This window comes from Chiloscyllium plagiosum, unplaced genomic scaffold (genome assembly GCF_037043375.1).
Source record: "Chiloscyllium plagiosum isolate Xiang-an unplaced genomic scaffold, Cpla_swu_hap1 HiC_scaffold_32, whole genome shotgun sequence".
NCBI classification, from domain to species: domain Eukaryota; kingdom Metazoa; phylum Chordata; class Chondrichthyes; order Orectolobiformes; family Hemiscylliidae; genus Chiloscyllium; species Chiloscyllium plagiosum.
The window spans coordinates 9,925,389-9,939,503 of NW_028270170.1; the positions used below are offsets into that span (position 1 = coordinate 9,925,389).

General features: G+C 44.4%; 1 protein-coding gene across 7 annotated transcripts in view; it reads right to left on the reverse strand.

The window, feature by feature from the left end:
• The window catches only part of cacnb1 (calcium voltage-gated channel auxiliary subunit beta 1), a 278,199-nt gene that overhangs the window by 66,506 nt on the left and 197,578 nt on the right, over positions 1-14,115 (reverse strand). For 5 of the 7 annotated variants that reach the window (XM_043674847.2, XM_087977771.1, XM_087977768.1 and 2 more), the window contains 5 exons: positions 12,874-12,993; positions 10,743-10,865; positions 9,058-9,191; positions 8,434-8,507; positions 4,451-4,608 (listed from right to left, as the gene is read on the reverse strand). In XM_043674847.2, the coding sequence (XP_043530782.1) occupies positions 4,451-4,608; positions 8,434-8,507; positions 9,058-9,191; positions 10,743-10,865; positions 12,874-12,993 (609 nt within the window). Of the gene's footprint in view, positions 1-4,278; positions 4,302-4,450; positions 4,609-8,433; positions 8,508-9,057; positions 9,192-10,742; positions 10,866-12,873; positions 12,994-14,115 lie in introns of all 7 variants that reach the window. The other 2 variants (XM_087977770.1, XM_043674852.2) reach the window with 2 other exon arrangements.

Here is a 14,115-nt window from a genome sequence, read left to right on the forward strand (position 1 = left end):
CATGGTCCCATCCACACAAGCTGCCCAACTGCCTTGGCCTGGCTTCCTCTCCTTTGACAACAAGAAACAACCCAATTTTAGTGGACCCAGTGCTGACATCAATTGGTGCCACACAGACTGAGCAAGAGACACTCTGGGTCTGAGTGAGTCTGTTCCATGCTGGATCTTGCTTCAGCTGATGGAATGACTATTGAAATGGGCAGCACAGCCCAGCTCACTGATAGCTATTTTATTGAAGAACTTGTGGTGTTTCAGAGATTTAATGAAGTTTCACTCCAGTTATGTTGGGACTTGGTCAGGCCACATGTGGTGCATTACATCTTGGTTTGGCCTTCTTACTGAAGAGGGGACATGTTCACTCAGGGGGGAGAGCAATGCAGACTCACTCAGCTGATTCCTTGAATGAGAGGATTGTGTGATGAGGACGGATGAAGCAGATGTGACCTACATTCCTTTGAATTTCGAAGAATGGGAGATGATTTAATTGGACTATATAAAACTCCCGAGGGTCTTGAGAAGACCAATGTTTCTCCTAATGGGGGAGCCTAGGACTTGAGGTCACTGTGTCTAGGAAAAGGGGCCGACTGTTTATCATAGAGATGAGGTGACATTTATTCACTGAAAGGGTTACGGACCTTTGAAATGTTCTCCCCAGTGGTACCAGATGCTCAGTCGCTAAATTCAATTAGAATTGGAATGAAATGGTATAGGGATAGGGCAGGAACATGTAATTGAGGTAGAATTATTGAACATTAGAACAGGCTCAAAAGGACTGAATGCCCTACATTAACTCCTGTTTCTTATGCAGTTATATTCCGAGCTATCTAAATCTGTTCCTGTTCCTTCTTAAGTCCTTGATACACAAATGAAGTGAAACGGTATGGATTGGTCATACAGGATTATGATCAATCTTCATTCTCAAAAGGCTAATGCTACTTTTGATTTATTAATTCAAACCCTTTTACTGCAACTCGGTCCAAGTGAAATAGACACTTGCATCTACACCATATAAACATTTTACGGTTTTACAAATCAGTACCATTCCCTGCTCCTCTACCCATGTAAAGCTGTTATGTATCTGGCCACGGGGGCTCGAAAGCCTCTTTACCTGTCTCAAGCACACTTCTTTGGCTTTTTGAGTTGATTTTTCTCGCCAACGGATCAGTGAATACTTGGAAAGCTGGGGGATTACAATTCAATTTGTTTTGGGCTCTTGGGCTTTCCAGTTCACAAATAACTTGGCTCTTCCCTTTCCATAGTCCTGGACATTTTAACAAAGTAAGTGGCATAGAGCGTATAACACACACTGTTGTAAATCTGCTGCCGTGGATACGCTGTTGTAGTAGAGTTTCCCATTTTTCCAACAAGATATTCCTTCAACATTTTTGCTATGTCAACCATCACAACAGAAGTACAGATTCTGGCCACTTGAAGGCTTACTCGACCAGGATATTTGCTCAAATCCATTCCCATCATTGACACAGAAACAATTTTAGAACATAGAACATAGAACATAGAAGAATACAGCGCAGTACAGGCCCTTGGGCCCTCGATGTTGCGCCGATCCAAGCCCACCTAAACTACACTAACCCACTATCCTCCATATACCTATCCAATGCCCGCTTAAATGCCCATAAAGAGGGAGAGTCCACCACTGTTACTGGCAGGGCATTCCATGAACTAACGACTCGCTGAGTGAAGAACCTACCCCTAACATCAGTCCTATATCTACCCCCCCTTAATTTAAAGCTATGCCCCCTTGTAATACCCGACTCAATACGCGGGAAAAGGTTCATACTGTCGACCCTATCTAACCCCCTAATCATCTTGTACACTTCAATCAAGTCACCCCTAAACCTTCTTTTCTCTAGTGAAAACAGCCCCAAGTGCCTCAGTCTTTCCTCATACGATTTTCCTTCCATACCAGGCAACATCCTGGTAAACCTCCTCTGCACCCGTTCCAATGCCTCCACATCCTTCCTATAGTATGGCGACCAAAACTGCACACAATATTCCAGATGCGGCCGTACCAGAGTCTTATACAACTGCATCATGACCTCAGGACTCCGGAACTCAATTCCTCTACCAATAAAAGCCAGTACGCCATATGCCTTCCTCACCGCACTATTTACCTGGGTGGCAACTTTCAGAGATCTGTGTACATGGACACCAAGATCCCTCTGCTCATCCACACTACCAAGTATCCGACCATTAGCCCAGTACCCCATCTTTTTGTTATTCTTCCCAAAGTGAATCACCTCGCACTTAGCTACATTGAATTCCATCTGCCACCTTTCTGCCCAGCTCTGCAGCTTCTCTATATCCTGCTGTAACCTGCCACATGCTTCCTCACTGTCAACAACTCCTCCGACTTTCGTATCATCCGCAAACTTGCTCACCCAACCTTCTAACCCCTCTTCCAGGTCATTTATAAAAATGACAAACAGCAATGGTCCCAAAACAGATCCTTGCGGAACACCGCTAGTGACGGCACTCCATGAAGAAACTTTGCCATCAACTACTACCCTCTGTCTTCTTCCATCCAGCCAATTCCTAATCCAAACCTCCAACTCACCCTCAATGCCATATCTCCGTATTTTCTGCAGTAGCCTACCATGGGGAACCTTATCAAACGCCTTACTAAAATCCATATATACCACATCTACCGCTTTCCCCTCATCAACCTCCTTCGTCACCTTTTCAAAGAATTCAATAAGGTTTGTGAGGCACGACTTGCCCTTCACAAAACCATGCTGACTATCCTTGATCACATTATTCCTATCCAGATGTGCATAAATCCTATCCCTTACAATTCTCTCTAAGACTTTGCCCACAACAGAAGTGAGACTCACTGGCCTATAGTTACTAGGGCTATCCCTACTCCCCTTTTTGAACAAGGGAACCACATTTGCTATCCTCCAGTCTTCTGGGACTACTCCTGTAGACAAAGAGGACATAAAAATCAAGGCCAATGGCTCTGCAATCTCCTCCCTTGCTTCCCAGAGAATCCTAGGATAAATGCCATCAGGCCCAGGGGACTTATCTATTTTCACCTTTTCCAGGATTTCCAACACCTCTTCTCTACATACCTCAAAGCCATCCATTCTACTTATTTGTGACTCAGTATTCTCATCGACAACAATGCCCTGTTCCTGAGTAAATACTGAAGAAAAGTATTCATTCAGTGTCTCCCCAATCTCTTCCGCCTCCACACGCAACTTCCCCCTACTATCCTTGACTGGACCTATTCCTACCCTAGTCATTCTTTTATTCCTAACATACCTATAGAAAGCCTTAGGGTTTTCCCTAATCCTATCGACTAAGGACCTTTCATGTCCCCTCCTTGCTGCTTTTAGCTCTCTCTTCAGGTCCTTCCTGGCTACCCTATAACTCTCAATCGCCCCAATTGAACCTTCACGTCTCATCTTGAGATAGGCCGCCCTCTTCCATTTAACAAGGGATTCCAATTCCTTATTAAACCACGGCTCCCTCGCACGACCCTTTCCTTCCTGCCTGACAGGTACATAATTATCAAGGACACTCAATAGTTGCCCCTTGAACAAGTTCCACATATCATTTACACTCTTGCCTTGGAGTCTACTTTTCCAAGCCACACATCCTAAGTCATGCCTCACCGCATCATAATTTCCCTTACCCCAGCTATAATTCTTGCCCTGTAGTACACACTTATCCCTCTCCATCACGAGTGTAAAAATCACTGAATTATGGTCACTATCCCCAAAGTGCTCACCTACCTCTAATTCTAACACCTGGCCTGGTTCGTTACCCAGAACCAAATCCAGTATGGCCTCACCTCTTGTTGGCCTGTCTACATATTGTGTCAGGAAACTCTCCTGCACACATTGAACAAACACTGACCCATCTAACGAACTTGAGCTATAGCTTTCCCAATCAATATCAGGAAAGTTAAAGTCCCCAATTTTATGTTCATCAGTGCCACGGAGAATTTATTGATGGGCACAGAGCCTAAGGTACATTACGCACACACAATTGTGACTTCTTAGTTTAACCTTACACATTTTTAAATAAACAACCCTGACCATGCTCTTTGCAGCAGATACAAATGCAAGTTATTCCTCTCCAACATGAGCAAATGATGATTATTAATCACAGGACTGGCTGAAGTATGTTTACTTTAACAGCTGTCATTCTAAGAGGCTTCAGGTTCTGAGGCATGTTGTGTCACGGGAAACTGCAACTTCCCCAGTCTGACTCTACACTTCAACGCGAAATACAGAAAGCATAAAATAGACTTACCGATTTCTGCTTCGGCTTTGCTGCTCAAGTGTGCGTGGAAAGACAGCCCAAGAAAAAAATAACAAGGCATGCATGTTATTAACAAGTCTCAGAGACATGGAAGCAGCAAACTGAGTGGGGTATGTGCGCTAGTTCGTGCATCAGGCAGCTGGGTGCACTGACAAGGCGTTACCTTCTTAAAAAATGGGATTCGTTTGGCGTTGGACGGGGGAGTCGTTACACTGCTAACGCTTGTTTTAGGGGACCGATGGTTGGTTTGGGAATCGCTCTCTTCTGCATCTAAGTCAATGGCATCTACATCAAAAGCTAAATTAGACAAGTCCGCATATCCTGGTAAAGGGGAGGAAGCACAGGTTGAAATGCAACTAAGGCTGAGGAAGAAAGGAAATTTCATCAACAGCAGTGAGAAAACGGATTGGAAAAGCAGCCCAACACCAAAGCAGCAGTTTGTGATTAAACAGTCCAGACTTTATTCTTAATTGATACACTGTAGAGAATATGGAACTCACTGCAACATATAAACACGCTCAAGAATAGAAACACTTCTATTCATCTTTGCACAAAGTACTCCTAACCCACGCCAGGTGCAAAACAGAGCTCCCCCTATCCCACTCACCAACATTCTCTAACCTGAACCATAGAATGGGAATTCTCTGAGTGAATGTTTTCATTTCCCATTTAAAACTTTGAGAGATCCCATACTCAGCTGGACTTTTCCACATCAGTTTGTGCTTCAAACTTAGATATAGGACACTCAGCCACCAGCAGTAAGATTACCATTTCCTCAATGTATTTTGTGTGACATTTTTACAAGACAGGTGATAGATGGGGGTCACCATTACATGGGGACTGCACTCAAATTAGTCAAAGTTAACCTTTTTTTGGGGGAGACACAGACACAGTGATAGAGAGCACGACACACACACACAGAATAGAACAGAGATAGGGATAAAGATACAGAGAGAGAGAGAGAAAGAGACAGTACGAAGAGACACAGAGAGAGAGTTGGATGCACAGAGGAAGAGAGAGAGGCACAGAGAGAGAGAAACGGACAGGACAGAGAGAGATAGACAGAGAAAGACACAAAGGTACCACAAGGGAGACAGAGAGAAAGAAGCATAGAGAGGGAGGAAAAAGCAACATAGAGAGAGCGAGAGAGAGCAGCACAGAGAGAGAGAGAGAGGGAGGGAGAGAGAGAAAGACAGACAGACAGACAGAGACAGAGCACAGCAATACCCTTCTGAGTTGGTACCTATAAAGAGATTACCTCAAGGTCTGGTTTCCATAGAGATGATAGTCAATGGGAGGGAAAGGAAATGAATCTGCTGTGTATGACAGTTGTGACTCCTGCAAGAGAGTGCAAATATTCCACAACAAGTAGTGGGCAGTCTCAGACTCAGACCTGGCAGTGATGCCTTCCATGCTCGAACAGCCCACTGCCCATTTTTAATGAAGTCACCAGTGAACTTCCTGTGCTAGTGTGCACTGATGCTTCCCTTGCAGATGCCTCAGCACCCATCAATCCTTTTCTTGTTACAAAAGACTGGGCTTGCCATCATTGCCAGCAGACACTGAGAAAGATGGATCTCAAACAGCCCCACACTTGCTATCGAAGCCATCTTGTGATTTTCTCTGAAGAAATGCCACCAACATCATCTGGAACTGATTGGACATTGGCAGGACTGCACCCAAGTCCCATTGGTAGGATTCGTGACTGTTGGAGATACCAGTTGCTATTAGTCTTCCCTTAGTTCAGTTTAATGACCACTTTTGCCCAAATTTGAGTCCAGGCAAGAGAAGGCATAGGCAAAATGGGGGAGGTTCCATTTTAATTCATTCACGGGACCTGGGCATTGTCAGCCAGGCCATCATGCATTAAACCTCAGAAGATGTTGATGAGTGAATACAGAGAGAATGTTTCCACACTTTTCCAATCAACTGCAGGCATTGGTTATCAGATAGTCACCAAAAAATCCAAGAGGAAATTTACTGGAAACTTCTTCACCTGAGTGGACTCTGCCAAAGCAATGGCATATTGAGATCTGTAGTTACACCGGAGATTAATCCGAATGCACAGTCTTAGCAATTCAGCTGTTGCTGATCCATTGTATTTTTCAGGGAATGGTACCAGAAGGAATTCATGTGTCATGCTGGTGGAGCAGAGGGAGAATTCTTCCTCCTCTTTGGAAAGGCAGGGAATGCAGGAGACCATCCCTTCATTGCTCTTGGATGGAGTTGGGTTGCTTGGCACACGCGTTGTTCAAGACAAACCACGCGTGTGTTGGTCTGGCATCTCATATCAGCCAAACTCAGGAAGAACTCACAACTCCAGAGTTAATGTTTCGAGTCCAGTGACCCTTTTGCTGATGGACTCAAAAGGTTAACTCTGCTTTCTCTCTCCACAGACGCTGCCAGATCTGCTGAGTTTCCCCAGCAATTTGCTTCAGACCTTCAGCATCTGGGGCAGCACGGTGGTTCAGCGGCTAACTTTGCTGCCTCACAGTACCAGGGACATGGGTTCGATTCCTGTGTGTGGAGTTTGCACGATCTCCCCATGTCTGCGTGGATGTGCTCTGGTTTCTTCCAACAGTCTAAAGATGTGCAGGTTAGGGGGACTGGCCATGCTAAATTGTGCAGGCTAGGTGGATTAGCCATGGGAAATGTAGGGTGGGTGTGATGCTCTGTGGGGGTTCAGTATGGGTCAACTGGTCTGCTTCCACACTGTAGGGATGCTAAACATCCACAGTTGTTTGTTTCATTTTAAGGATGGAGAATTGCCTTCTCTAAGAGTACATTACTGAACCAGACCGCAAGTTTTACAACAATTGATTATAGTTTCACAGTCACCCATTACTATAAGATTTTTAAAAACATTTAGAGTTATTAATTGAGTCATGCATTGATTGTCCATTGTTAAGGATTGTTTCAGAATTGAACTTCACCCAGCTGTTGTGGTAGGATTTGAGCATTTATCTCCAGACTGGGTTCATGGAATACTAGCCCAGAAGCATTGCAATTATGCTATCATCACCTTTATTGCAAATATAACAGAAAATGAGAGAAACTTTCATTCTCTAAAAGAGAAAGAACTTGCACATTGAAATCATGACTCATTCAACTTAATTCTAACATATCTCTATTCGGTAAATTCATTCCATTTCTTTCCGGATGCTGTTGGATGTGCTGTGTACTTGCACACGTTATCTTTTACTTCACTGGCATTTAAATTTTTCTTTTTTAAAATTAATTTTCATCCCCCTTGACTAAAGCAGATGTTGCATACAGATAAATAGAGTCATAGAGATGTACAGCACGGAAACAGACCCTTCGGTCCAACCCGTCCTTGCTGACCAGATATCCCAACCCAATCTAGTCCCACCTGCCAGCACCCGGCCCATATCCCTCCAAACCCTTCCTATTCATATACCCATCCAAATGCCTCTTAAATGTTGCAATTGTACCAGCCTCCACCACATCCTCTAGCAGCTCATTCCATACACGTACCACCCTCTGCGTGAAAAGGTTGCCCTTTAGGTCTCTTTTATATCTTTCCCCTCTCACCCTAAACCTATGCCCTCTAGTTCTGGACTCCCCGATCCCAGGAAAAAGACTTTGTCTATTTACCCTATCCATGCCCCTCATAATTTTGTAAACCTCTATAAGGTCACCCCTCAGCCTCCGACGCTCCAGGGAAAACAGCCCCAGCCTGTTCAGCTTTTCCCTATAGCTTAAGTCCTCCAACCCTGGCAACATTCTTGCGAATCTTTTCTGAACCCTTTCAAGTTTCACAACATCTTTCCAATAGGAAGGAGACCAGAATTGCACGCAATATTCCAACAGTGGCCTAACCAATGTCCTGTACAGCCGCAACATGACCTCCCAACTCCTGTACTCAATACTCTGACCAATAAAGGAAAGCCTTCTTCACTATCCTATCTACCTGCGATTCTACTTTCAAGGAGCTATGAACCTGCACTTCAAGGTCTCTTTGTTCAGCAACACTCCCTGGGACCTTACCAAATGTTTTGTGCTTTGCTTTGGGGCTTACACTTTATCTTGAGAATCCAAAGTGCATTGGCTGAAGAGAGAAGCAGCCTTGAACCTTGAACAAAGCAAGGTTCAGAACGAGAGAAAAAAAGGATGCTTGGCACTTACCAGTTGCAGGAGGTGTGGGTCTCCTGGTTCCTGGAACATCTCCTAAACTAGAACTGGAGTTTCCACCAGATTTGCTAAAGTAAAAGTTTCAAAATGAAAATAAATCAGTGACATTAGAAAGTGCAAATGCCAAGCTAGCTGCTGGGTGGCACCATGGCTTAGTGGTTAGCACGGCTGCCTCACAGCACCAGGAACCCGGGTTCAATCCCAACCTTGGGTGACTGTGCGTGCAGCTTGCACATTCTCCCCGTGTCTAGGTGGGTTTCCTCCGGGTGCTCCGGTTTCCACCCACAGCCTAAACATGGATTAGATGGATCGCCCATATGGAACACGGGGTGGGGGTCTGGATGGGATGCTCCATAGAGGGTTGGTGTAGATGCAATGGGCTGAATAGCCTCCTTTCACAGTGTAGGGACTCTACGGTGCTGTGGTCCTCTAAGTTCACCCCATTTGAACTGAAGGTGCAGCCAAGTGCAACCTGAATCCCTAAATCCAAACTAAGAATGAAGCCCAATATAATGTCTGACCCATGTGTTACTGCTTAGTGACTGGCTATGAAGGCACTTTATGGGCAACTGTGAACATAGCTGACAGTAAGGATGTGCAATCAAGTCTTTGTCAGACCTTGAAAGTCGTCCTTGTCTCATCTTCTGCTCCTGTTGCAGCCTGATATTCTCTAACTTTACTGGGCTTGGAATGAATCCGACCTCACATCCTTCTTTCACCAGTCGCCCTATCCACCAGTCGTTGTTGTATTTCTGCGGAAAAAATGAAGAAAAACTTAAATAATCGCTATTTTTCCTTTTCTGCTTCATTGGAAAGTAAAACCATCAAGTTAACGTGGTGCGAAACACATTTGGCAACACTTTGGTCACCGGATGGAGCACGGATAGGGTAAATAGACAAAGTCTTTTCCCTGGGTGGGGGAAGTCCAGAACTAGAGGGTTTAGGGTGAGAGGGGAAAAATTTAAAACAGACCTAAGGGGCAACTTTTTCACACAGAGGGTGGTACGGGTATGGAATGAGCTGCGACAGGAAGTGGTGGAGGCTGGTACAATTACAGCATTTAAAAGGCATTTGGATGGGTATATGAATAGGAAGGGTTTGGAGGGATATGGGCCAAATGCTGGCAAATGGGACCATCTTAAGTTAGGATATCTGTGCAGCGTAGACGAGTTGGACCAAAGGGTCTGTTTCTGTGCTATGCATCTTTATAACTCTATAACTATCTTTTATCCTTTGGCTGTTTCTTACCCACCAGACTGCTTTCTAATCAATGTACTTCATTCCCTCTTAAAACTCACATCCTCAAGCACTAAGTTAAGCTCAGGGAAAATAGCAGATTCATACCTTCGTGTTTCTCAGTCTGAATCATGCTTTGGTTACCCTTATCCTTCTGGATAAGGCCTTACGGAGCTGGTATTGTACTGGAATGGAAGGACACCTGGTTTTGTCACCATCAATGACTCGGTTTTTGACCCCCTGTGTCTGACCAGTGTATTTGTTCTGATGCATCCTATTCCTGTACCATTTCTAGCTGCGATATTACAACAGTCTCATTACATCTTTGCTGACTATTATTAGTTTTTAATCCTGTTGTGGTTCTGTTCGCCGAGCTGGGAATTTGTGTTGCAGACGTTTCGTCCCCCTGTCTAGGTGACATCCTCGGTGCTTGGGAGCCTCCTGTGAAGCTTTTAATCCTCCTTGACCAATCTTTTTACCCATTTAACAAAAAAGGAGACTAAATCCGCAAATTAGCTTTGACACAGGACAGATTAGGTCTTGCATGGCCCTTTGTCTGTCTGACAGACTGTCAACCTTCCCTTACCCATTCCAGCATGAGGTACTGGTGACCTGTGCTTATCCACTATTCCTGCTAACACCCTCCCACTCCTCACTGGCTTCTGTGAAATCAACATCTGATTAAGAAAAAGCAAAATAATGCAGATACTGGAGATCTGAAAAATTTTTTAAAAATAAGGAACTTGGCAGGTTAGGCAGCAGACTTTACATCTCAGATTCAATATGAGTTCCAAAGAAGGGTCATATCAGACTCGAAACAGTAAAGCTTTCTCTGTCCACACTTGCTGCCAGACGTGCAGAATTTCTCCAGCACATTCTGCTTTGACATCTTGTTAACCTTGCTCTCCTCAATGTAAAATTTGTTTCCTCTTGACCACACCTGAAACATTTCCCTGAGTTACTTGCCCCTAAAATGACTTACTTCGATGCAGAAGGTCACAGTAACTACCCATGCACAAGTGTTTGCACAAACTGCAATGATACATTAATAAGAGTGGAATACTTACTTCTTTGATGTGTAGAAAGTCTTTGGACTCGAAGGAAATGGCCATGCCTTGCACAGGGACTTCATCGTTCTGGGTGGGATTGTAGCCAACATTTGTCCGAACAGCAAATGCAACAGGCTTGGTCTAAAATAAAATGGGATTCAGTGAAAGATGCTGCGGTGATGCTCTGTGACGAGTCAATGAACACATAAAATACCCTGTTAAAGAACAATCAACATTTGGGACATAATCGCAGTTCATGTTAACAGTGACAGAGCAGGAGTTCACATCCACAATCACATGTTCTTGATCTTATTGTTATTATTTGTACCACTTCCAAGTGAAGGCCAAATTATAAAAGGCAACAGTTTGGTACCAACTTTTGGCAGGTTGTATTGTGTTCCTGCACACACTAACAATTGGGAGCGTACGGACTTATTGCTCAGAAACAGCAAATGGAAGGACAAGACTCTAATCCTATCAGTTTGGTTTGAATTCAATCCCAATTCCATGTGATTAATGTAACCAGCTACACTATCCAGTCCTCAGTCAAATACAACAGCTTGTTATCCTACCATCTGGGACTGAATCCAAGCTCAGATCTCAGCGGAATGTCAACATTCAGTGCATCAAGCAAAGACCGTAAGGTAGACACTGGTAGATTAAAATGTTACATGAACAACTACAAAGCAATCAAGAGTTTAATAAAGGAATGGCAGTCTGCACTCTGTCCTTGATGCATAACAGTTCTTGTAGTTGATCTGTACAAATGGCTCCATCTCACAAACCAAGGTCCAAGCCTCTCATCTTTGCATAACACCATTAGCTATCCCCTTCCCATTTATCTCTCAACCCCCTTGAGCAGCCTCCCCACATTCCTGATGAAGACCTATGCTTGAAACATTAACTGCCCTGCTCCTCGGATGCTGCCTGACCTGCTGTGCTTTTCCAGTGCCACACTGTTTGACTCTGATCTCCAGAATCTGTTGTCCTCACTCCCGCCTACCATTAGCCATTGACTAAATTAGTCCAGTGTAACAGTTTGTCATTGGTTTCAGCAACACTGCACCTGTCTCAAACTTCATGAGAAAATGTCAGCTTACATCTCAGAGTCTATCAAGGACTTACATCAATCCCCTCATGAGATGGCTCAAATTCACTTTGGACATTCAGTATTCTTCATGTGAGACTCTTTCAGCTGTTAGCATCCCGAAATCAATCATTGCTGCTTCTGACAATATTTGTCTTGCTGTTGAAAGTGGTGAGTGCCACCACAGCTAGGGAATGGGCTTTCCCACTTCAGGTTCTGCATCCACAGTTGGTTTTGGTTCCTCCAGCTTAAAGCCCATCAACGTTCACGGGAGCGCACTGATCCTTGGGTCTCTGAGCCAATTCATACTCAGTGAGAGAAATGATGAGGTTATCCGTCACGCTGAGCGTAGAGACGACCCTCCAGAAAATGCCACTGGGTTTGACGGGCTGTGTCTCTCACACGAAATGGATTCAACCAGCTAAGAAAATCAAATAATGCGGCCGAATAATGTGAACATCAATGAATTTAGGCTCCAGGTCATTCTGCTATTCTAACCTTGTCTTCCACAGCATCTTACAACACTGAGGACAACCGCTACAGGGTCATTAATGGCGAAAAACACCTCAAGGCTCCATGCAGAAACACAGTCAAGCTGGTAAGTCAAATTGGGTTCCAAAGACAGCGAGTTATGTAAGCCTGACTTAGCAACTGAATTAATTAGCTTGAATCATCATTGTAGAATTATGCACTACTTATGACTGCAGACCTCAGGGTGTAGTTTGCACTGTGTTCCTACAGTCAGACAAATCCTCCTTGGGACTACAAGCCTTTCTTAGAGCAGGGCTTAGAGTCAGGATCCCGAGTGAGGTCACAAGCTGATGTTTTGGGGATGTGAGCTCAGAGGCAGCAAGAACCACCATGTAACTCTGCCCACCCCCCACCTCAGAGTTCTACTGTGCCCCACACCTTCTGCTTTATGAAACCCCAATGTCCCTGCCCCGCTCACCCAGTCCTCAGAGAACTTGTGGTAATAGTCAAGCTTCATATTGGGTTCCCAATGGTAAAAAGACTGGGAAGCACTGCATGGCGAGGCTGGTGAGGGAGTGCCAGCGTTCTTACCTTTGCCTTCTCAAGTTGTGCCAAAGCCTGTTGCTCAGCTTCCTTGCGTAGCGCTTCCCTGTCCTCCTCTAGAGAGATGTCGGAGTCTGATGGACGGCTGGTGTAGGAGTCAGCTGAACCCTGAGCAGAAAGACAGGGAAAAGGAAGGAAATATTTGTTCAAATGTGATACCAAGTTCAAACATTAAATGAGCGATCATCCTTTAAGTAAACCTTCAATGTTGATACTTTTTCATATTTTAAAAATATGATGTCCATACTTTAATCATTTTGCCTTTAAAACATGCCACTTAATCCAAGGGATCAAGTTTCGTTTCTGCGGAAGTACTCAGGAAGGTGATTTGAAGGGGAAATAATTGTTTAGTTTGGTCCGGGAGAGAGATCCAATCTCTTTGACTTGCCCCTTTGAACAAAGCACTGGGCCCTAGTGAAACAGTTAATGAATGGGCATTTAAGGACCTCAACACAATCTGGCCAATCAGCTACCTTCCTGGCAGGTTTGCCAATGGGGAAACTAGGGTAACCTACTGTCAGTTTGGGGCAGGGGTAGGGAATCCATTCACCCAAATTTATTGGTGGGTCGACTGCCTTCTGACAGCTACAGGCCATGGCTGCTACCAAGTCAAACATTCTGGACAAATGGAGCACCCCCTCCTGCCCCAACCTGACAGCAGGTTACCCCAGTTTGGTTTCAGAGGGCAGTTAGAGGGAAGGGATGTTGCTACAGGCACCGCTGATGCAAAAGCTGTCAGTGGACTCTTCATAATTCACACATGGTTGATAATTGCTGAATGATGTTTGAGAAGTTATTGAGAAATAATCTTGAGTTGACTTATTGTGGTATTTCATGTATGAGGTAAAGTCGCTATCATCCTCGAAAACCTTAAGGCTGCACTCTGTTATGGGCCAGGCCAGACCCCCTCCAAATATTTCAAGAAAGTAGCCCAGACCCTAACTTTGCTAGTTGTTTTAAGTAGGTGTTAAGCAGATATTCCGGCAGTGAGACAGCTGGTCAAGCCAATTAGTTTTAAACACAACCACATTTATTGACTAGATTACTGAACGAAACACAAACAAAAGAAAACAGAATATATAATAACGTAAATATCCAAAAACCCAACGGATCATCCCAACCTAATGATGCTGTTCCCAATACGTGCAACAATCCCCATCAACACTCCTAGGCACAAAATGTCAAATCAAACCCAGGGTCTTACAGGAGAGAGAGAGAGAGAGAGAGAGA